The sequence below is a fragment of the Amphiprion ocellaris genome, chromosome 9, assembly GCF_022539595.1.
Source record: "Amphiprion ocellaris isolate individual 3 ecotype Okinawa chromosome 9, ASM2253959v1, whole genome shotgun sequence".
In the NCBI taxonomy this organism is placed as follows: Eukaryota; Metazoa; Chordata; class Actinopteri; family Pomacentridae; genus Amphiprion; species Amphiprion ocellaris.
The window spans coordinates 9,853,887-9,875,583 of NC_072774.1; the positions used below are offsets into that span (position 1 = coordinate 9,853,887).

The 21,697-nt window shown below is 38.7% G+C and overlaps 2 protein-coding genes across 2 annotated transcripts; one reads left to right on the plus strand and one right to left on the minus strand.

Moving 5' to 3' along the window:
- On the minus strand, positions 1–3,464 carry stmn1b (stathmin 1b). The gene is made up of 5 exons (XM_023265907.3): positions 3,357–3,464; positions 1,865–1,915; positions 815–987; positions 506–697; positions 1–414 (listed from the first exon to the last, which is right to left on the minus strand). Exons 2-5 carry the CDS (start codon positions 1,878–1,880, stop codon positions 355–357), a joined length of 441 nt encoding a protein of 146 aa, XP_023121675.1. The 5' UTR covers positions 1,881–1,915; positions 3,357–3,464; the 3' UTR covers positions 1–354.
- An 8,949-nt stretch (positions 3,465–12,413) lies between these two features.
- serinc2l (serine incorporator 2, like) lies at positions 12,414–20,749 on the plus strand. Its single transcript, XM_023265916.3, has 10 exons — positions 12,414–12,565; positions 13,919–14,080; positions 14,385–14,572; positions 14,662–14,741; positions 14,856–14,993; positions 15,285–15,454; positions 16,304–16,394; positions 17,278–17,428; positions 18,431–18,640; positions 19,032–20,749. The coding sequence occupies exons 1-10, from the start codon at positions 12,527–12,529 to the stop codon at positions 19,168–19,170; spliced, it is 1,368 nt and encodes a 455-aa protein (XP_023121684.1). The 5' UTR covers positions 12,414–12,526; the 3' UTR covers positions 19,171–20,749.
- The last annotated feature ends 948 nt before the right edge of the window (positions 20,750–21,697 follow it).

Consider the following 21,697-nt stretch of genomic DNA (forward strand, 5'->3'; position numbering starts at 1 on the left):
TTAAATTGTATATAAAAAAACTTTATTGGAGAAACCTTGGTACTGCATCATACAGTCGATTCAAAGTTACAGCATGATCAACAGTTTACAACAGCATATGATGTCATCCAGCATGAACAAGTACGAGGACCAATTTATTACAAGCAAATGCCTCTTATAGAAAATACAGTGTACTGAGCTGCCAAAGAGAAACCTACAGTAATAGAAAAGTTACACTACTTCTAACAGAAATCTAACAGCAGATTTACCAGCATATTCAGAATTAATGCAATAAAGAACCGCAGAAGCATTCAGTTATCAAAAATACAGCTTATCTTTGGAGATGCAATGATTGTTTTGCAGATTGTAAACAAATTAACTCTGCGTTTCTTTCATCGCCTCCTTGTTCTTCCTCACTTCCTCAAGCTTCTTGTCCTGTTAGTGTACAGAAATGAAGAATCAAATCAGTAATTTTCATTTTATTCAGCGTTAAACTTGAGCATATGTCGGTACAAGAGGAGCTCACCTTCTCCTTGAACTTCTCACTGAGAGCCGCCATCCGTGCAGAGTGGTTCTCTTTGTTTGCCTCCATCTTCTGATTGAGCTTCTCTTGCGCTGACTTCATGAAGTTGCAGTTCTCCTCTATGGCCTTCTGTATGACCTCCTTCTCATGCTCTCGTTTCTCAGCAAGATGTTTCAAGATTTCAGCCTCGTGGCTCTGACAAGAGGACAAGACACAACTTTTATATCAAGTTAACAGAACAGGAATCCTAAACCTGCGTGTTAGAGTTGTTTGTTTACATCTATCGGCTGTTTATGGTGTGTCTGTGGATACCTTGCGGCGTTCTTCAGCAGCCTCTAGTTTTCTCTTAATCTCATCCAGTGACATTTCCTTTTTCTTAGTGGGGGACAAAGGAAACTCCCCCTTAGCATCCGGGGTTGAGGGGCTCAGGATGACCTCAAATGCTTGGCCTGATGCCCGCTTGTTCAGCTCCTTGATTTGTATGTCTGTAAAACAGGACATTTGTTAGCGCCAACTGGCACAATGACAGCTTATGGCACATCTGTGATGGTGTGAGGTCAGAGGCCAACACCAGCATAATAATATATAAACTAAATTTGAATATCAGCGCAATAGTTCCTATTTGTGTGATGAATTATACTTAAGTGATTATCCAAACAGTTAACTACTTAGTGTTGTGGCTACTCTAAAGCAGTGCTTCCACTGAGATTCACTGTCTGCTTGAAGATAATTAAAGGAGGCTAAGCCTTTGATCTTTTCAAGGGTCACTGGTTTGTCAGAGAGGTCAGAAACAACCAATAACTTCTGACGGTTGTTTCTGAGAAGGAAATGAAAACATCCACTAAAAGAAAAACAGTTTTTCAAGACTGCCGCATTTGCAACTTGCCACATAAAAAGTCATTAGTGGTATACGGTTAAATAACATGTTAGGTTGAGTGGTTTAGGAATCACATACTGTTGTTTTGTTTTTACTGCACAACTGTGATACTCAGCATAAAACCAATGGGACAAAACAGGCCTGCAACTGGGTACTGCAATCATTTTACCAATTCACAATAAAAATAAATTGATCCACTGGATTTTTTTTCACTTGTTTTTACAGTAAATGTTCAATAATGTTCTTTGGCTGTTGCTCAGTTTGTAATTTCTAAGAAAGGTGAGCTACTGGACTTTAAATGTTGACTTTTCATCTGACAGACATATCATTGTCTCTTTATTAAGTGGCTTCTGATGTCAGTAGTAGCTGTAAAGTAGTATTTTACAAATCATTATTAAAAGTTTTTTTAAAGTTGCAAAAGTATTGCTACATCTCTAAAGTCTGCTTGTCCACATACAGTTAATATTTGGATAGTTTACACTTACCTCCAGTGCTTGCCATTTTTGCAGAAATTTTGCAGAGTACCTTTAATATCGCTGTGATGAAAACAGAAAAAAGTCAAATTAATATCAACTAATGTATGTCTAGTTAAACATAATAGAAAAACAATACTTTCACTTGAAAGGATGCAGTACTTTCAAAGAACATCTGCAAACAATGGAGCTGATGTTAACAGCTCATGTTCTGACAGGTCATCGGTCAAGCATGCGCGCAATCCCTTAGAAAATTTGTAGGTGACAGTGTCTGCATCAAAAATAATACATCCTTTAAGGAAAGATGAAAAATGCCACTCGGAACATTTCTCATATGGTGTAATACTTATTAAAGGCATCTAAAATTGTTATTTTGCTTTGGATGACAATCAGATCTAACTTTGCAGTCATTAGGAGCTCTGTGGCACAGATTTAGATAATCAAACGAACTGTTGCCCCGTGTGGCAGCATTGCCAAAAAATGTCTGGTTTTTTTTGTTTTTTTTTTCTGTTTTTTGGTAATCTTTTCTGTAGCTGAAATATTACCATACAGCTGATGTTGTGTTTCTTTTGGAAAATCTTTGCTTTTCTCTTCCGTTCTTTGCTCATGTCAACAGAATGAATATTTCTTTTTCTTATGCATCCAAGATTATTTAAATTGGAGTACATTAAATTATATCAGATAAACTTGTCTTTCTGTTTCAAGCAGGGTAAAAAATTGGAGTACAGTGCGCTTGAGGTAATTCACCTCACTTCACATTGCACTCGCTGCATTGTCGATGCCAAATCAACATACTGTCCTAATGTGGGTGCAACAAATCACAACAGTTACTATGATACATTCCACAGTTATAACGTTGCATAATCTGTTAAACTGCGAGTCACAACATGACACTGTGTGCAAACGATGATTGCACATGGGAAGGAGCTGCAGCTTGAACACAAAGTGTAGTAAAAAAAAAAGGTGCCCACAGCTGCAGTCTGCACAAACACTTCTGCAGCTTTACATTAAAAGGTGGGGGCGGGGCAACACAACTGCTGCACAAAAACCACAATAAAAATGCACACAAATGAAAATGAAGGCATCACGAGAACCCAGTGAAATACATAAAAACTGTAAATGACGGCAGGAAAGGAGCAGCAGCTAAACTAGTGGACTTTGCTAGCCAAACATAACATGCTTTAATGTTACATAACACCACAAAAACTACACATTAACAAGCCAAAATTAGTGTAAATTAAGGGCATAATTTACATTATGTGGATGGGTGTTAAAAGAAAGCTATACAGATGATGAATTACAACTTTTCAAACTATTTTCAGCAGTAAAACGCGTTTTCTGAACAGCGGCCATAACAATAAAACTCAGGTAATGACTTCAGTTGACTTCAATAATGCTGCGCTGAATTAAGAAAAGCGTCCAAAACTCGTTTTAACTCTCTGAAAACTTCGTGTGGGCGGATTAAAAGGCTGAATAAACATTAGCACGAGTCTATTGTTCTCACCGTCAAGTGCTTGAGTTGAAGAGCAGACCTCCGCCACCTTCTTCTTCTTCTCCAATCAAACCGCCAACATCTGCACCTTCGCGCACAAACCCACCGACCCTCCCCGTCACCAGTGACGTTGACGCTCATTGGTTACGAATCCACCAATCAGAGGAGGCGTTGGAAGAGCAGAAAAAGCGCCAGGAAGTGGAGGCAGGGAAGGGGAAAACAGGCAACAAAGCTGGCAGCAAGCACGCTGCTGCAGGTTGTGTAACTGTCAGTGAAGTCATCCACATTCACGAGTAAGTGATGATAAACACACAGAACAGTGAGTGCTACACTGGGAGGGACTGGATGGTAGTTTGTAAAGTCCAACAGAGTTACATAAGGTTAATAAAAACAATTTGTTCTCTCTCAAATTCCCTGTTTATACTGTTATTCATCCCCATATTTATATTTCACTTTTCTTTATATTGTTATTTATCTGGCATACCTATACAGCTTATTGTATTTACATAGTTAGCTTGTATGTATTTGCACCATATTTCATATACTATAGCCTATAAAGTACTTACACATATTTTTTATACTTACGTGCACTTTTTATGTGCTTAGTAATGCTCATACTGTATATATTTGAGCACATACATGCCACACATTTTATTTTTTATTTTGTAGACTTTTGTACATCTTTGCACACTGTATATTTTCTGTACTATATATTGTGCACATAAGGAAGATGTTACAAGTAGTTTTATTACCTCACTGTAAGTCTTGTTGACTATGATTGTCTATCTATCTATCTATCTATAAAAACAAAATAAGTGCACCAGCATAGATAAAAATACAAAGTAAACAAAAACAAAATAAAACATTCAGAATAAAAACCCAATATGAGAAGGCCTTATGATAAAAGACAGGTTCAGTAATGTTTTAATCCCCAGTTATGGAGCAATTTTTATTTGCACCTGTCACGTTTGTCAAGGGCTCAGTTGTTTCCTTTAATTCATCACCCGTGACATTACTTATGTCTAAGCAACAAGTCACAAAATATCAGCCGATTATGGGTCATTTGAGCATTTACTTTAATAGTGACACCTATTTTCCATCTCCAAATGGTGGCTGAAAATAAATGAGACTTTCATTGTAGCTCAAAAGAATATTAAAGTCTAAGGGTCATTAAACTGGCAATGGACTCATTTATGAATTACACCTGTCTGCAACCATTTCCGAGCTTCCTCTGAGCCTACTAAAGAAGATATTTCTTCTTTTCTGTCTTGATTGCTGTGTCTTAAATTACATCCCTGAACGCTACCAATAGCGAATGGGAAATACAATTAAGTTACGATTTATTCATCCCAACACTGATAGTGTATATAGAAAATATTCAGTATATTACTTTAAGCTAAGAATGTGTTTGTAAAGTGTGAAGAAAAATAAGGTACATTTGTAAGTTCTCTTCTATCAAGTTATTATTGAGACCCCATATGAGCAATTTCATTTGCAGCCAAATAGACAAATATGTAAGAAACAGCAACAACAACACATATAATGCCTTTTTAAAATATCTTCTCATGGCATTAATATCCAAATAGCATTTAAACAAGGTGCATGCTCAGTTTTAGAATACATTTTTGGAGAAAGGGCAGCATTGGATGGCTTCACAAATCAGTTTGCCTTTCACAATCGTGTTCCATAGTAACATCAGGCACAGAGTTTTGTTTTTATCCAAGCAGTTTGCACAGATTAGGTGTACTGGGCTGATGTAATCCCATAGTTACACAAAACATTAGACTGGTCAATGCACTGTTAAAGTACAATTATTTGGAGATTTTGAATTTCTGCACATTTCTATATTTCCAGTGTCCTCCTGAGGCCTCTACAGCTAATCCTATTCATGTGTAGGATGTTACATGCTGCTTTGTGAGTAAGAGGTTCGCAGCAACAGGAGCTGCAGCCATCACTGGCAGCTGCTCGTATATCTTTTCCTTCATGGTTTATTAGCTCTCTCTGACCTCGGCTCAGATAACATGTCAGAATCTTGCAAGGTCCCGAACACACACACCTCTGCCAGTACAAGCACGATGCCCAGAACAGAACTGGGAAAAAAGATGCATTGGATAGATAAATCAACAGACAATATTCATTGTATCCATCTTAGTCCTGCAAACAACCTGCCGGTCTTCATTGATCCTAATATAATAAGAACACAGCTACACTATGGAACCTACACAACTGCTGTGTTTCAGTGAGTACTCATGCAGCATATCTTTAGAAAGCTCTTGAGATTCTTGTGGTCTGATTGATGCAAACCATTTTGCAACTGCAGCTAAATCAGCTACTCTGTGAGAGCACCAAGAAACTAGTTGCAAACTGTGGCATCTCACCCAAGGCACCACATATCAGGGATGGACTGGAGCCAAATAACAGGCCTGGAGTTTGTCCCGAATAGGCTGACCACAACCAGAATACATACACATGTCAAGATACTATCCCACATTACTACTAGTCATGGTCTCATATTCCCAGTACCAAGTTACTTTGTTGAATGTGTTTGTTTTTTGAGATAGAAGACAAACCACTTCTCTCCAATTAAGCTGTTTATTTTCTAAATATCAGTGTCCCAAAAGAATCTTGTACAAGGACTTTTTCTGTTTGGAACAGCCTCCCAGAAAAGGGTAAAATCTATAGTGAATACAACATTTTATTCAGTCTAGTATTATGTGATAGGTCATAGATATAAACATCTAATTCAATTATTGAAATAATAAACCGTGGTTTAGACTTAGTTCTCCCATTAGTTGGTGCACAGATATGTCCATATCTCTTGGCACACGATTCATCCAATCCCCACGAGCCGCACCCTGTAAAAAGAACCCTCCTGCAAACTTTTTCCCGCTTTCTACCAGTTAGTATTATTCCATTGTTAGCTGAGATGTGATGCAGCCATTAGTGGTATCTCACAGGGAGGATGCAGGTGTCCCTTAGGGAGGATTATTATGGTTTTCTCCCTCAAACAACCTTGAGTTAGCAGTTTCAGTAAAATGAATTGTTACATTATAAGAAAATAGGACTGTGCTGTGTATCAAAGCCAAAACTCTATCTTTGTTAGTGTGTGTGCATGTGGAGAAGGAGAAGCATTTTTTTTATAAGCGGCTGTAGCTTTCTAGCCTGACCTGTCTGTGTCCATCAGAGCTTTGAGCTAGAGCTTAGTTCCAGCTCTCATCAAGCACAACTCATGGATTCGTTGCACATTAAATGGTTATTATCAATATTATAACACTCATATGTAATATCAATTTCAGTGTTCAGTTATTAGTACCTTCGTGAGAGTATTCACCTTGTGATGTGCTTCTTGATTAGCTATGTTAAACAATGCAATAAAATTACCTCGTTATATGAATAACAGATTACAAATGGTGACAGCATCTAAAGCTCTAGTCCAACTGGAAATGTTACACTTATTATTGTATAAGTAAAGTTGAAAAAAAACCTTAGGAAGAATGTTACAGAGGCTGTAAGTATATGAAGACATATTTAGATGCTTGGATAAGTATTAAGGTGACTAATGTAATGGTGGAGAGAACAGCTGCTTCTTCAGAAGGTATTTTTCCTGCACATCTGTATATGACATCACCACTGTCAAGATGTTTTTTTTTCCGGTGGGCATAAGCACAAATGCTTCCAGCTGTTTCTGTGAATTAGTGCTTTTTTTGGTGTATTTGAGGACAGAGAAACTTCTCTCACAAGCTGCTTGTATCCAAAGCAAAAAATGTGCCAACAGGTTATATCATGTAAGCAGTTGATAGTAAGATATTAGGCAATCTTTGCAAGCCCTGCAGATGTTGTTTTCATGCCTCTTCTGCCCTACCATCTTCTCCTATATACTCATCAAAGTATTAGTTTAAACTGTGGCCACTGAACTGCCAATAACTTAACTCACATTGCAAACATTTGCTCAGTTCTCCTGCTAAGATGATCCACACTGGTAAAATATTCAGTCCAAAAGCTTTTCCACATTTTTGCTATATGGCTCAGGGTTACAGTTTGGCACAACTCAACATCCTGCAACCTGTGGATTGATCTGACATTGCAAGGCATGTTTTCAGTCATGTTCTTTGTGCTTCACGTGGGTGTATTAAAATGCTCTGCCATTGCTGATTGCTTGCTATTCCTGAGATGGGTAATGACTGCTAAGAAGTCCCTCAGGATCTGTCAGTCTCTTCACCTCAGTAGCTTGTTAGAGGATGCTGCTAATGAGCAAAGGAGACACACAGCAGCTTTCAATTGTCTCAGCAAATCTATGAGGAGTTGAGGGATGCCTGCAAAAGGAACCGTCACCCGAGGCAGGTAATTGCTGTTGATGAGCAAATGGTTGCCTTCAAAACCTGCATAGCACTGAAACAATACATTGAAAACAAGCCTGGTCACTGGGGATATTAATTCTTCACTCTGACAGGCCCCAGGAATGGTTACACATGGGATTTTGTTTGGTCTACAAGGAAAAACTCCAGGGAAGCACACAGTTATGAGCTGATGGTGGAATGAAAAGACACATGGTTGCTGGACAGCAGCTACAAGCTCTTTGTTCACAATTTTTACACAAGCCCCAACTGATTTACTTCAGAGGAAGGCCACAACCATCCCCCATAAACAGGAATTGACAAAAATCAGCAGGCTGGACTGCATTGTATTAGTAAGTACCACCTCTTCTTTGTTCAGTGGTGATACATGAGGGTTGTCATCCTGTGTTCTGCAGTCCACACGACCCATGCAGAGGACACAGTGTAAAGGAAGGTACTGGGCACTGAGAGACGTCCCAGTTCCACCAGCAGTGAAGGAGTACAGCTGCCATGTATTTCATATTCAACTATGTCTTATGCACTTTGAAATGTGATAATTTGTTTACCTGTAGGTGAAGTGGATCTCTCTGATCCCCTGATAGAACACTACAAAGTCATGCACAAGACCCAGAAATGGTAAGATGCTTTTCTATCACTTCATGGACATTGCAGCTGTGCATGTCCTCTTCCACTACATAGAGGAGAGGTTCCTATGTACACAAAGGCATTCCAAGTGACACTCACCGAGGACCTGTGGTCACACTCCACAGCCAGATTCAAACGTTCTCAGGCTGATGTATATTATTGGTTGCAGCACCACTGGCTGGCAGTGCCATGCAAAACACCAATGAAGTGGTCCCCCTGTTAGGTGCCTTTGTGTTTTGTTCCCAGATCTGACATCTAGAATGACTGCATGTTATTGATAACCTGTAAAAAAATATGGCAACAAACAGTTTGTATTCCACAATTGCATTTGTTTTGACTCTTTTACTTCCACCAACTTTAGTTTCATGAGAGGAAAAAGTACTACAATGTGTGCATTCAGTTTCTCTGCAGTAATACTGTTACTGGTATTATACTTCCTATCTATCATTAGAGCTCCAAATTGTGACTCAGTACGGTCAAGCATTCAAGACAAGTAGCCTTTTTATCTTATGTATCTAACCAAGAGGATTTGGGAGTCCCCAAATGGCCATTTTGGGAAAACATACCTTAGAAAAACCTGTGTAAAATATTGGTTTTCTGTGGTATTGTTCCCAAATTGAAACTTGAACTAGATTGCTCTAGAGTCTAGACCCTTGTGGTTTTCCATCTGTTGTCATCTGCTGGCATTTGTTAGCAAATCAGTTTTGACAGGCAGAAATAAAAGCCTTCAACATGAGTGCATTCAGATTCTATTAGTCAATGCCAGCAACGCTTGTAGTAATTCTGTCTGTTGCAGAAAGAATGCTATAATGCTATATTTTGAGAGATGAAAATCATGCACAAGCTCCACATTTTTAAAGAACAGTTGACAGTCAGATAGCAATTTTTGACTAAATTTTGAGAAACGGTTCTTTGTAGTCATTTGATTGCTTCAAGACTGCTTCCTGTTCATGAACTCCCTCCATCTACAGATGTGTCATCATGAATGTGGTTAAAATTATAGATTTGATATCATAAATGTGTGTACACATAAAACTGTGTAAGGCATGTGTATTAGACCCACCCTGCTGTAAAATTATTAACAACTGTTGATTAATTTGTTGAAATGTCTGACAGTTGATTATATGAGCTCATTAATTTAAGTGACAGTATTTTAAAATGTTAGTTAAATGCTGCAGCCTAGTGTTGGATATAGGAATTAACTTTACCAAAAAAAATGCAAGTCTGTTATTCACATAAGTACCAATTTAAAGCATTTAAAGATTTATGTTATGATACAGTTGTATACTTTGCAGACACAGCAAACAAACAACAAGCACAACAAAGCAGTTAATTTAATGCATAATACATGTTACAAGCAGTAATTGGCAACATTAAGATCTGTGTAAGGCCAAATGATTTACATTGTGCATTGGATATTGCATTTATTAAAAATTGATTACAAAACTCACTTGTGTTGAACACATTCATAGTATGTTGCAGCACTCACATTGTATTTTTAGGCTTTATGCCTTGTGGGTTTATTTTCAACCATAAACTTGATGACGTATCTGTGTTATTTTTTCTTTCGGTGTTTGCTGAATTGAGAAATGTCCAGGTTTGTTAATTTTACTTTGTCCACCAATTCTCTAAACTCACACACAAGAGACTTTGTTGAGTTCTGCTCACTGTTCCTTGTTCCAGGTTAGATATTAGAAGAACTATTAATAACAAAGTCACCGTTGGCTCCCCGCTGTGTTGGTGAAATACCAACAGCAGGGACTTTGAAGAGGCTTCCATGAGCACCTGACAGCCTCTCACTTCCTATTCATGTAGTTTTCAGCAACAGACACTGAGCTCATGAGATCCTGAGGGAGTGGACAGATGGTGGGTTTCAAAGCCCCTACATTCACTGTCTTGTTATCCATTCCAGTCTGCAAACTATTTTGGATTGGCATAATTAAGCAGTGCCACAATACAGCTCTGTTACAACCCCGGCTCGGGGGGGGGGAAAGGGAAGCAACATAAACAGTTGTGGATGGTAAAAAAAAATCAAATTATTTATTACAGAAAAGGTTGAACAGAAAATGTGCAAAATACTATACAAACTGAGGCAGAACTGAGGAAGAGGGCTGGTGGGTGCTGCTCAAATCAAAGAAAACATCAAAACACAAAAAGAGTTCTCATAAGGAGAACTTAACGCTACCATCGCGGTGGACAAAAGAAAAACGGAACAAAAAGGCTCACTAAAGAGGAACTGGCAAAACAAAACTTACACACGAGTCAGCACCCCTAATCCTGGTGAAACCTAAACAGAAGGAACTACCTGGAATGAAATGAGGCTGTATCAGTTTTTAATTCTAGGCCTGGCCCAATTCCTAGCACACACAGACAATCTTGCCTCGATCACATAGTAACACAAAACGGCACGCTGGGAGTCAGCTGCCCCGTTCAGTGGAACTGCCAACTCTTTTAAAGGAGTTGGCAGTTTTCGGTTGGACAGCCTGGTAAGCGCCGCACCAATCACTGGGACTCCCGGCCGCAGCCACGCCTCCGTCGTCGTGGTCCAACCAGGGAGTGGGGATCACACAGCCCTATTTGCATAAGCCACAACATTTAGTTAACACACACACCCGGGGTAGGAGGCGCTGGCCATAACAAGCTCATTAGACACACAATGACGTGCTATTGCTCCTCAACTTGCATGATAACTTTAGATGCAGGAGTTGTGTTGGTTAAAAAAATCTTCACACTAAAAAAAAATCTCTGGACAGACCCGGCGGGGGTGGAGCCAAGAGGGGACAAAGGCCTAAAGTCTGGCCACTCCACACCGTGCCCACACAACCAACCTCGGAAGTAGTTAAACATCAAACGTGCTTCCACTTAAACAAAAAACCTAAAACAGTTCTACTTCAGGGGCATTTTATACATAGGGTAATGGCACTCCTACATGACTAACTGTTCAGTATGAGATTAATTATAAACTTTTGCTACTTAAATGGATCGGCCCCATCATTCTCTACCTGACCTCTTGTACTCTTATGTCACATTTTGCATCTTAGGCCATGAGATCAGCATTTATGTGTATGTTTCCAAATTTCCTTACACTAGTAAAGACCATATATATCATCACAGTCTGGAGTCTCCAGTGATTCCTCCAACTACTAATTTTCTGTGACAGGATCTTTGAAACACGTGTCTTTGTTAAAAAAAAAAAAAAAAAAAAAAATACATTTTGGTACTTTCATTGATTTTTAATAGATCCTCTGGAAATGTGACAAAATCTGCTGGGTCAAACATATACATATATGAAAGGCAAAATTGAATAGTTGCACCGTCATTCAGCTTTATTTTTTTCCATATTTTCTTGCTCGGTCAGACAAGCAGCTTTTTCTGTTTTTAAAGGCAGCACTGTGGAATGACTCTCTCTATCTGATCTGGCATTCATTGGTATCAGAGTCATCACCATGGCACCTGGTTAGTGTCCACACTATAACACATACAGTCCCGCCTCATGTCTGCAGTAAATGAGAAGTTACAGGCTTTTGGACAGAATCCAGGCAAGCTGTCTGCCCTGCTTCCAGTCTTTGTGCAAAGCTAAGCTTACAAGCTGCTGACTGTACATTCATGTTTACTGTACAGACATGAGAGACGCATCTATCTTTACATCTCTCTCAGATATAAAGTGCAAAAAGTGCTGTTATCAGAATCAGAAAACTATTCATTCTTGTTGGAAATGTGCCATAAATTCACTTAAATGTTTTTTTTTAAAGTTTTTTTGTTTATAGTATTTTTGAGCATGTCTTTTAGAGTATACTAACCTTTAACGTTAATGTTAATCTTGTTACAAACCTCTATTGTTGTTTGTAAGCTGCTGAATACTTGAATTTCCCTCCTGATTATTAAGAATCTATCTATCTATCTATCTATCTATCTATCTATCTATCTATCTATCTATCTATCTATCTATCTATCTATCTATCTATCTATCTAGATAAGGTGGCTGCTGGTGGACGTCCTCGTCGTCTATCGATTTAACTTGTCAGTGGAGTTCTACAAGTGACCTGTTGGGGGCAGCAGTACGCTCGTGCTGCTTCCAGTCTGCCACAATTTCAGCAGAAGAAGAAGAAGCAGGTACAACTTCCGACTGTTTGTGTTTTGGCAGCAGTTGACAAAAGGAAGGCGTCGGCACATAGCCACAAATTTCTTCATTTTAATGCCAAAATGGGGGCTTGTCTTGCCTTGTGTTCTTTAGCAAGCTGTGTAAGTATCTCACATCTGTAGCGATATTGTCTTTTGTATAAACGGAATACGTTTGTTCATTACCGTTAGGCTAAACGAACAATTAAAATAAGAATTGCTGTCAGTTAAGTGTTAACTACGTGACAGGTAACGTAAACCGCTGACCATAACCAGCTAGTTAGTAAGTTAATATGATTCTAGCTGCACAAAGCATATATCTACATGTCGCTATCGCTGAATTTCCAGGAAGTTAGCGTGGTAAGCTAGGCTGTCAACAGAATAAATAATGAGTGAGGAAATGTCCGAACACAACAGGCCATTTATGCAACGTTAGAAACATGGACCTGCAGCTGGCAACTTTAAAAAGCCTCGTTAAAGCTACTGAGTTGTTGTTATTTATACATATTTTGGTTAGTCTTTTAATGCAACAGCTGCTGGACAGGCCAAAAAAAGCAGAAGTAACGTTAGCTTAAACGGTTTAAACAGAGCAGCTAAGTCATTGATGAGTTAAGGGGGAACCTGTCTTTCTCTTGAGTAACTACAGATTTCATAACAACAAGGAAGACAGTTTTTCTTTACGTTTTTGTGACAAACTGGGTTAACTATAGCTGTGTTGGTAGATACAGTAGCTTTATGAATCTAGATCGGAGATGTGCGTGATAACCACGCGACCTGTATTGTAAACTCATTATCACGTTTAATCATTTATCAGCCCAGCATTTCCAGTGGTACACACCTATTTCTGATTGCCATTATGACTAAGCACTTGAGAACATTTGTTTGACTATTTCCTCATATTTTTTTTTTAAAGGCCTAAAGAGTTGTTTGACATGGGAGTATGGCCAAGTGCGATATCACAAAGGGCGGGATTGTTTATTGCAGATTAATCTGCTGAGTAAAGATTAGGTTGTTTTGGTCCATAAAATAATAATGAAGTGACTGGTGTTTTTTGTTAACAAACCAAAGATACTTAGATATTAGATAAATAGATTATTGTGATAAAGAAGGAAGGAGCACAGACAATATTCACATTTAGAAAGTGGGAATAAGAATTGTAAAAATGTAAATGATTGTTTTGTTTTTTCTGAAGGAAGTTTTTTGAAATTATTGGTGATTACTGTAATCGTTGACAACTAATTGAATAACACTCAGGCTACAAATCATATTATCCAGACATACAGTGACTTTCTTATGCAGATTGTATTGAAAATAATGTTTAGACTTTTTTAGTGGAAATTGAATTTTAAAAATGGCCATTAATATTTAATATTTTTGAAGCCCTAATTTTTGAAGCCCTCTTTTGCCCAAAGGGTTAACAGTCTCTGTTTTTTTTTCTCCATCCTTCTTCTTTTCCTTCCTCTTTATCACTCGCAGGCCTCTTGTCTGTGTGGCTCAGCACCATGTCTTTTGTGTGGCTGCTGTCCCTCCTCCAATAACTCCACCATCACACGGCTGGTTTTCTCCTTCTTTTTGCTGCTGGGGACCATGGTGTCTGTCATCATGATCCTTCCTGGCATGGAAACGCAGCTCCGCAAGGTGAGATCAGTTTTCTTAATGCTATCATTTTACAATAGGCAAGTATGACTTGCATTTTGAAGATTAAGCAAGATTCCTTGTACAACAGCATGTCTTTATTGTGCTGTTTTATTTTCTGTTTGCATTTGTTGCACAGTTTTTACATGAGAAATGGCTAAAATGTGTTGCAGGATGCTTTTACTGCAGTCACTTAATTTATTATTTGTAAAGAAATATTTGCTTTGTTACATGTGTTCTGTAGGAAGTACTTAGTGGGTAAGCTTAATTGCAAATTTCTTTTGTGCAACTCTCTTCTGTTTTATAGATCCCAGGATTTTGCCAGGGAGGAACTACTATACCTGGCATCGAAAACCAATTCAACTGTGATGTCATTGTGGGCTACAAGTCAGTATATCGTATGTGCTTTGCCATGGCCTGCTTCTTTTTCCTGTTCTCTGCCATCATGATTCGTGTCCGTAGCAGCAAAGACCCCCGTGCAGCTCTTCAAAATGGGTAATAGTTTGATTGCTTTGCAAGTGCTGCTTTTATCTGTCTGTCTGTCTTCTGTACCAATGATGCGTTTGTAAATATTTGTTTTCCAGGTTCTGGTTCTTTAAGTTTCTGATCCTGGTTGGAATTACAGTCGGAGCTTTTTTCATCCCCGATGGAACATTTCATACAGGTACTAACATATTTACATCAGTAAGCCACATACTGTATATATTGAGTCTTAACTAAGGCAGTTATATTCCCATTCTGCAGTATCAGAGAACTGTTTTGTCTTTGCACTTCATAGTGTGGTTTTACTTCGGAGTTGTGGGGTCCTTCATCTTCATTCTAATCCAGCTTATTCTCCTCATCGACTTTGCCCACTCATGGAATAAGATCTGGGTAGAAAATGCTGAAAATACGGACAACAAATGCTGGTTTGCAGGTAAAGCACTCACTTAAAAGCAGGTGTTTCATTTTAAGCCATATATTTGATACAGGTTTGAATTTTTATATTAGCAGGCATGATATTGTAATAACTTGGTATGTCAAGTATGTATGTGTTTGTGTAGCATGTTGTGTGAGCAACAGTTTTTTAGATGAAAATTCACAGTGAATTTTATTTATGTGGTTGGTAGTGAGAATTGTCTACCAAATTTCTAGCGTTTAAAAGGCTTTCTCTGCTGTCTAAGTCAATACCTGATTTTTACAATACTTGTATTACCTATCTTTCCAGGGCTACTGTCTTTCACTGTCCTCCAGTATGCACTGGCGATCACTGCTGTGGTGCTTTTCTACATTCACTACACAAAACCAGATGACTGCACAGAACATAAAGTGTTCATCAGCCTCAACCTTATCTTCTGCATCATCATCTCTGTTGTCTCCATCCTACCAAAGATACAGGTAAAATGTGGGAATGTTTTGAAATGTTTGTTAATTTTATATGTATGTATGTATGTATGTATGTATGTATGTATGTATGTATGTATATATATATTTAGCATTCATAAGAGGTTTAGCCTGTAAAGTCCAGCTCACACTGTGATCGATCGAAGTAGATAAACACGCAAGTCAGGTGATGCTAATGACTTGTATTTTTCTTTATGCTGTAATATTAGTGGAACATACAGTGACAGAAAATTATCCTTTTTATCCTGTTTTGGTCTTTCAGTGTTTATAGTGAAATTTGAGAAAACACTACAAGGGTTAGGTTTAAAAAAAAAGACATGTAAAACCAGTTCCAACACTGTATCCATAAAAATTATAAACTATACATGATTTAAATTTGGCTGTGAGTTGTCTTCTTTTGCAGCAGTTCAAGCCCCTAGTGCTTCTGCGATGCTTGTAACTCCTCCATTAAGTCCTGTTATCTGAACACGTCGAGCACAAACTGTCAAAATGCAGACCCTTGAATTTGAATTTCTTCTAAGCCAGATCTACAAATTAGGCCAGGTGGGGATCTTGTTGTGGTCAAAAAATCAAAGCATAATCACCACACTGTGATGAGGTACACACTGCATTGGACACCCACATGCCATTGCACCACATCTCTTTACAGGAACCAGCATAATTACATTTATCTTGGCCTTGACCTTATTTTGGGTTAAGTTTTATTTTCAGGCAGGGCTGTTATTTTACACACTTGAAGACATGCTCCTCCCCTGCTTTATGAATGCTTAGCATTAGTTTGGATTTTGCTGTTGTCATATTTTGGCCAATTAAATTAATGTTTGTTTGTTCTGTTAATTACAGGAAGCTCAGCCTCACTCTGGTCTGCTTCAGGCTTCTCTCATCTCTCTCTACACCATGTATGTCACTTGGTCTGCAATGACCAACAACCCAAGTGAGTCTCTGGATTCCTCGTTGCATGCTCTTCTATAGCCTTTGGTTGCATGTTCACTTATGGTTATACTCACTGTTACTGTATTGTATGTACTTGGCGTCTCTGTGCTGCAGCATTTTGAGCATAGAGGTGAGTTTTTCTGGCACGCTATAGAAACAAGGAGCTGCTTTTTGCAAATAATTAGCACACCTTCCTTGGCTCACCTTGTGTAATCTGCCTTTCCAGAGTGAATGGTAGCAGTGGGTGATCATATGGTTAGTTTTGTGTAAACATAGGTGTCTGTGATCCATTTTCACACAACAGTGAAAATGTGTCTCAAATACCCTCATAGAATTGGATTTCACTTTTCTTTGAAAAGATGCTAATCATCCTTGTCATTTCCGAGAATCAAGTTTCGGTGTTTATGAAACGCTGCACACACTGTGGCTGTAGTCAACAGCTGCATATTTTGACTATGCAAAGCATACCAATACAAAAGATCAGTTAGTATACACCAGTAATATAGAATCAATGTTTTTAATGTTTCAGTGTTGAATTTAAGAGAACAGTTTGAAACACTTGCGTGGATGATGCCCTGTTAAAGGAAACCAGTGTTTTCACATTTATTTTAATGTCAGGGAAAATGATACATTTTAAATTTAAAACATTTGCATTTTGCTAGTACATTATCATTGCCAAGAACACCTTTTTACCAGCTTCTGAGGTGTTTGTGTCATCATTAGTGTGATAATATAGATTTTTAAAAATTCAGATAACTTCAGAGAGTTATGTTTATGTCAAGTGCAAATAGGCTCACTGCTTAATAATGTGTCCTCTTTTAATGGTTCATATTTTATTAGGTGTGTAAGATTTCTAATGTTGTGCGTGTATGCTTTATGTCTAGATCGTAAATGTAACCCCAGCCTGTTGAGTCTAGTGTCAAACGTCAGCAATAGTGAACCATCTGGGGACAGCAACCCAGGACAGGTGCAATGGTGGGACGCTCAGGGCATCGTTGGTTTGATCATCTTCCTCTTCTGTACCCTCTATGCCAGGTAAATTTAGCCATGACAAATGCATAAAAACGTTGTGTACTCTAGGGATGCGAGCATTTTGCGAGGTGATAGTAACAGAGCTGCATTCAATAAAACCAATCGGATTTGGCAACTCAAAAGTAAACGCTGCTCAGAAAACAGAGAGCTTACTTTGGTAAATCAGGCAAAGACTGCACCGAAGCAACACACACTTGGGGATACTTTAAAAGGAGAAAGAAATTTCCTTCAGACAGCGACAAGGCCAAAAAGATCACAGAGGGCAACTGAATTTATCGTGCTGGATGAGCAGCCCATTGCTGTGTTACAGAAATCAGGTTTTTGCCGTCATTTGGAGCTTTTGTTTGGAAAGCTGAAAGTGCAATAATTTGCCTTTGTTTACACACAATTAAAGTCAAAATGCCACTTTTTTCACAGTACCTTAACTTTTTAACAAGGTTCCTGATCCCCTACAAGTTCTTTTTTCAGATGTTTATTGGCTTTCCCACCTTAAAGTTAATGTCAAATTTCAGTTGTTTATTTTTAGTATGCTAGCTTTACTATAGTGTTGCATTCAGCAAAATTGTTGTTTTCATTACTCCACTTTGGAGTGGGTTTGTGATTGTATTTCTCATTTTGAGCATTGTAGTTTTACTACTACAATGCAGCACTGAATGGAATGGTGATAAGAGCTATTTATGAAGATGTATTTTAAGATCTATGTTGATTTTAGTTTGTTTACTTGGTTATTTTGTTAAGGAAAGAATAACAAATGCTCAGTGTAGTTATGAGTTTGCTCCCTTTGTTATTGTGTAAATTAGAAATAACGTCGAACAGCCTGGATGCACACAGTTTTTTCTTTAATTCATTGAGAGTTTTTCAGGTATCAAGCATATGCATTGGATTGATGTTAATGACTTAAATGTACATAGAGCAACTGTATTGTGTAGGAAAATGGTATCAGTTTGGGACATTCCTGTTCTGTTTTAACTTGGGCTAAACGGACTCTTTGTGTCTTTCCCCTAGTATCCGATCATCCAGTAACACCCAGGTAAACAAGCTGATGCAGACAGAGGAGGGTGGAGGGTCGGGTGGAGAGGGCGTGGTGGGAGAGGACGGCATTCGCAGAGCAGTCGACAATGAAGAGGACGGAGTCACTTACAGCTACTCCTTTTTCCACTTCCACCTCTTCTTGGCCTCCTTGTACATCATGATGACTCTTACCAACTGGTATCAGTAAGTATTTGTTGCCAGCAGACATGGAAAAGGTTGTGAAAATGCCATATAAACATACACATGTTTAGGTAATGTGCGAGACCGTTCTAATTCATACCAAAACTTTTATTAACTTATGAGCTATAAACCAAAAACAGCAAAGAATTCAGCTGGTCTGTTTGATGCTCATAAGATAGCTAGATGTGTTGTTTTAGTTGCAGCTGCCCAGGCGTTATAAGTCTCCAGTACAGCCACCAGAGGGCACACTACTTCTACACACTACCTCCGCTCAGAAGACACCCTCCACAGTGCATTTTCTAACCATTCCTGCACCTCAGCTGAAGTTTAGAAGAATTTCAGTGCATGTAGTGGGTTGACTAAATTGAACTTTTCCCTCTGTGCCCTTCCTCAGACCAGACACCACCACCCAGGCCATGCAGAGCAGCATGCCAGCTGTGTGGGTGAAGATGAGCTCCAGCTGGCTGGGCCTCGGACTCTACCTCTGGACCCTCATCGCCCCTCTTATCTTTCCTGACAGGGATTTCAATTGAGCACGTCTTGTCTTTTGTATTCGATTGTTTTCTTTTCTCTTGCCTGGTGTATCACACAGTTTGAAGGATGCTACAAAAGGCACTCGAAGGGATACTGTGAAGATACGAATTTCTTTTTATTCCTTTCTTAAATAATTGCCTCTGTTGTTATTGTGTTTGTGTTGTTTTCCTCCTCTCAGCTTGTTTTATTGAGTGTAACAATCAGTACAGATTTTCTTAGCCTGGTTGATGATCATTTTAGCCATAATAAGTTACTTTATTTAGCAGTGACTCACATTGATAGGTTACCTCCTACCTTCTGTGGTGTGATTGTGTGAGCTTCAATATCTTTGTGCTGGATTTTAGTTCATGCACTATCACTAAGACTCTGCAACAAGGCACTTTCTCAATACCTCAGATGTTTCACTTACAGATTCCCTTTTGAAGGCCTTTCAGAGCAGACTTCTCTGATCGGCCAGGTCTGGAATACCCCTGATTAGCTGGACTCCTTTACTGCTGGGGGCGACGAGGGAAGCCCCACTCGGGAGCCCCAGAGCGCAGTGAGTGTGAGAGCGAGATAAGACTTAACATGTCACACCCTACAGATCATAACAGGGTTTCCCTGTTGCTGCTAAGCTGTATGCACATCTACGTCATTGCACCTCGAGTCAGAGAGTCCTAGTAGACAGCCAGTCTAATCTCAGCTCTTCCTTGTCTACTGAAACCTAAGGTAATTTATCTCTGGTGCTAAACTTATCCATGTCTGACTTTGTTTGACCTTGGACAGCCACGGGCAACAATCTTTACCGGTACAGCAGTGTGTTTGCAGCAGGGAGACGTATTGATTCATAGCAGTCAGCATCATGCAATCTGCAGTGGTACGGTTCAAGAGTTGATAGCATAAACTCCACACTACCTGTGTTCTTAAAAAATGCCATTATTTCTAGAAGGATGCAGAGTGAGAGGAAAAAAGGGATTATAAATGTTGCATTGTCCAAAACAATAATATTGCATTTCAGAAATGATAAATTGCTGTTAAATGGTATTGAATTTCATAGTAATTTAATGGTTGTAATGGTGGTACAGTACTTATGCATTATATAGTAGTTACCTCAATTTCAATATAAATGGAATAAGTTAAAATATGATCAGTATATTTTGCACTTGTGAGAAAAATAGTTTTTTTTGGTACAATCCTGAAAATGTTATCCTTTTTATGTTTTGTTGTTTTCAAAGTGACATGAATCAGACATCTCGTTTCTGTGGTTGGATATGAGTATTGTGAATGGAGTTTGTGATAAATTTAAATCTTCTGTTTTTTTAGATATTGTTTGCACATTTTAACCCTATAAGGATTATTTAGGCATAATTGCCAGTGTTAGATCCTAACATGTCATATTTCACAACACTCTTAAGTGCCTTTTTGTAGTTTTGCATTTCTTGAAGAATTTAACACTAATGCTGATGTGCTTATTATGCCTTGCCTTACATTGTGGTGAATCAGTCATTGCATGCCATAGGGCATTGGTCTATGACATAAATAAATATTGTAATTAATGTATAAAGTCAGTTTTTAATAAATGATGGAAACTTTCTCTCACTTTTTGTCTTGATGGAGCCTCAATGGATGTGAGAGATGCACCTCTTTTCTTCAACTTTGATGATGGTTGAGCATTGACATAAAATAATAGGCACTTCACTTGTGAGCATTTAGGGTGATTTACATGTCATGTAAGTTTTTTAAATTGCACATAATATTTTCTTATCTGTAATGGGACCGGTAATGTGATAGCGCTTATTTTTATGTCTTTATATCACCTCATAGATTTAAGTCATGGATCACTAGAGCTGAGGATTTAGGAGGAGCTAGTAGACTCCCTTCTCTTGGTAAAGCATCATTGCTGATGCATTGATTTTTCTCCCTTCTGCTAATTTGTGACACATATTATCCACAGATTTCATAACCTTTTGCTGACTGCCCTCTAGTTAGCTTGGTGTGACAGAGAAGCTACACAGGAAGTGCCTGACTTGTAGTTTATGCTGTAAAAGGTTATATCTCTGGCCATGTTTTACACCTTTTTCCTCACTGTAAGTGAAGGCCATAAATGCGCGTGACCTGTCCTCTCAGCTGCTACACAGACAGAGCAGTGTGTGTGCCAGTGCTTTCAGCGTCTGCTGAGTTATTTCCTTTTTGCCTGGCTGGTAGACAGGACATGTTGGTTTTGGCTGCTAGTCAGTCCATCCAGTTGGCGCTGTGTGGCAATGTTCGGGACACTCTGCCTCCCGTGGACTTCTACCCTCCCACAACACCACCCCTCGTTCAGCCTATCCATTACTACCCCGAAGTGATGGATTGTGTCACAGTTTAGTTGTGAGACTCATTTTATTTCACATCAAATCACCAAATACAGTCGGTTTGAATTTATTTTCTTGGATGATAATTGTCTAGGTTATCTTTAAATAGCATGGAAATAATTTTATTGGTCTAAAGAAATCCAAAGATTTAATTTGAGGTATGTTGATGTCATATTTTGACAGCACAAGCTTT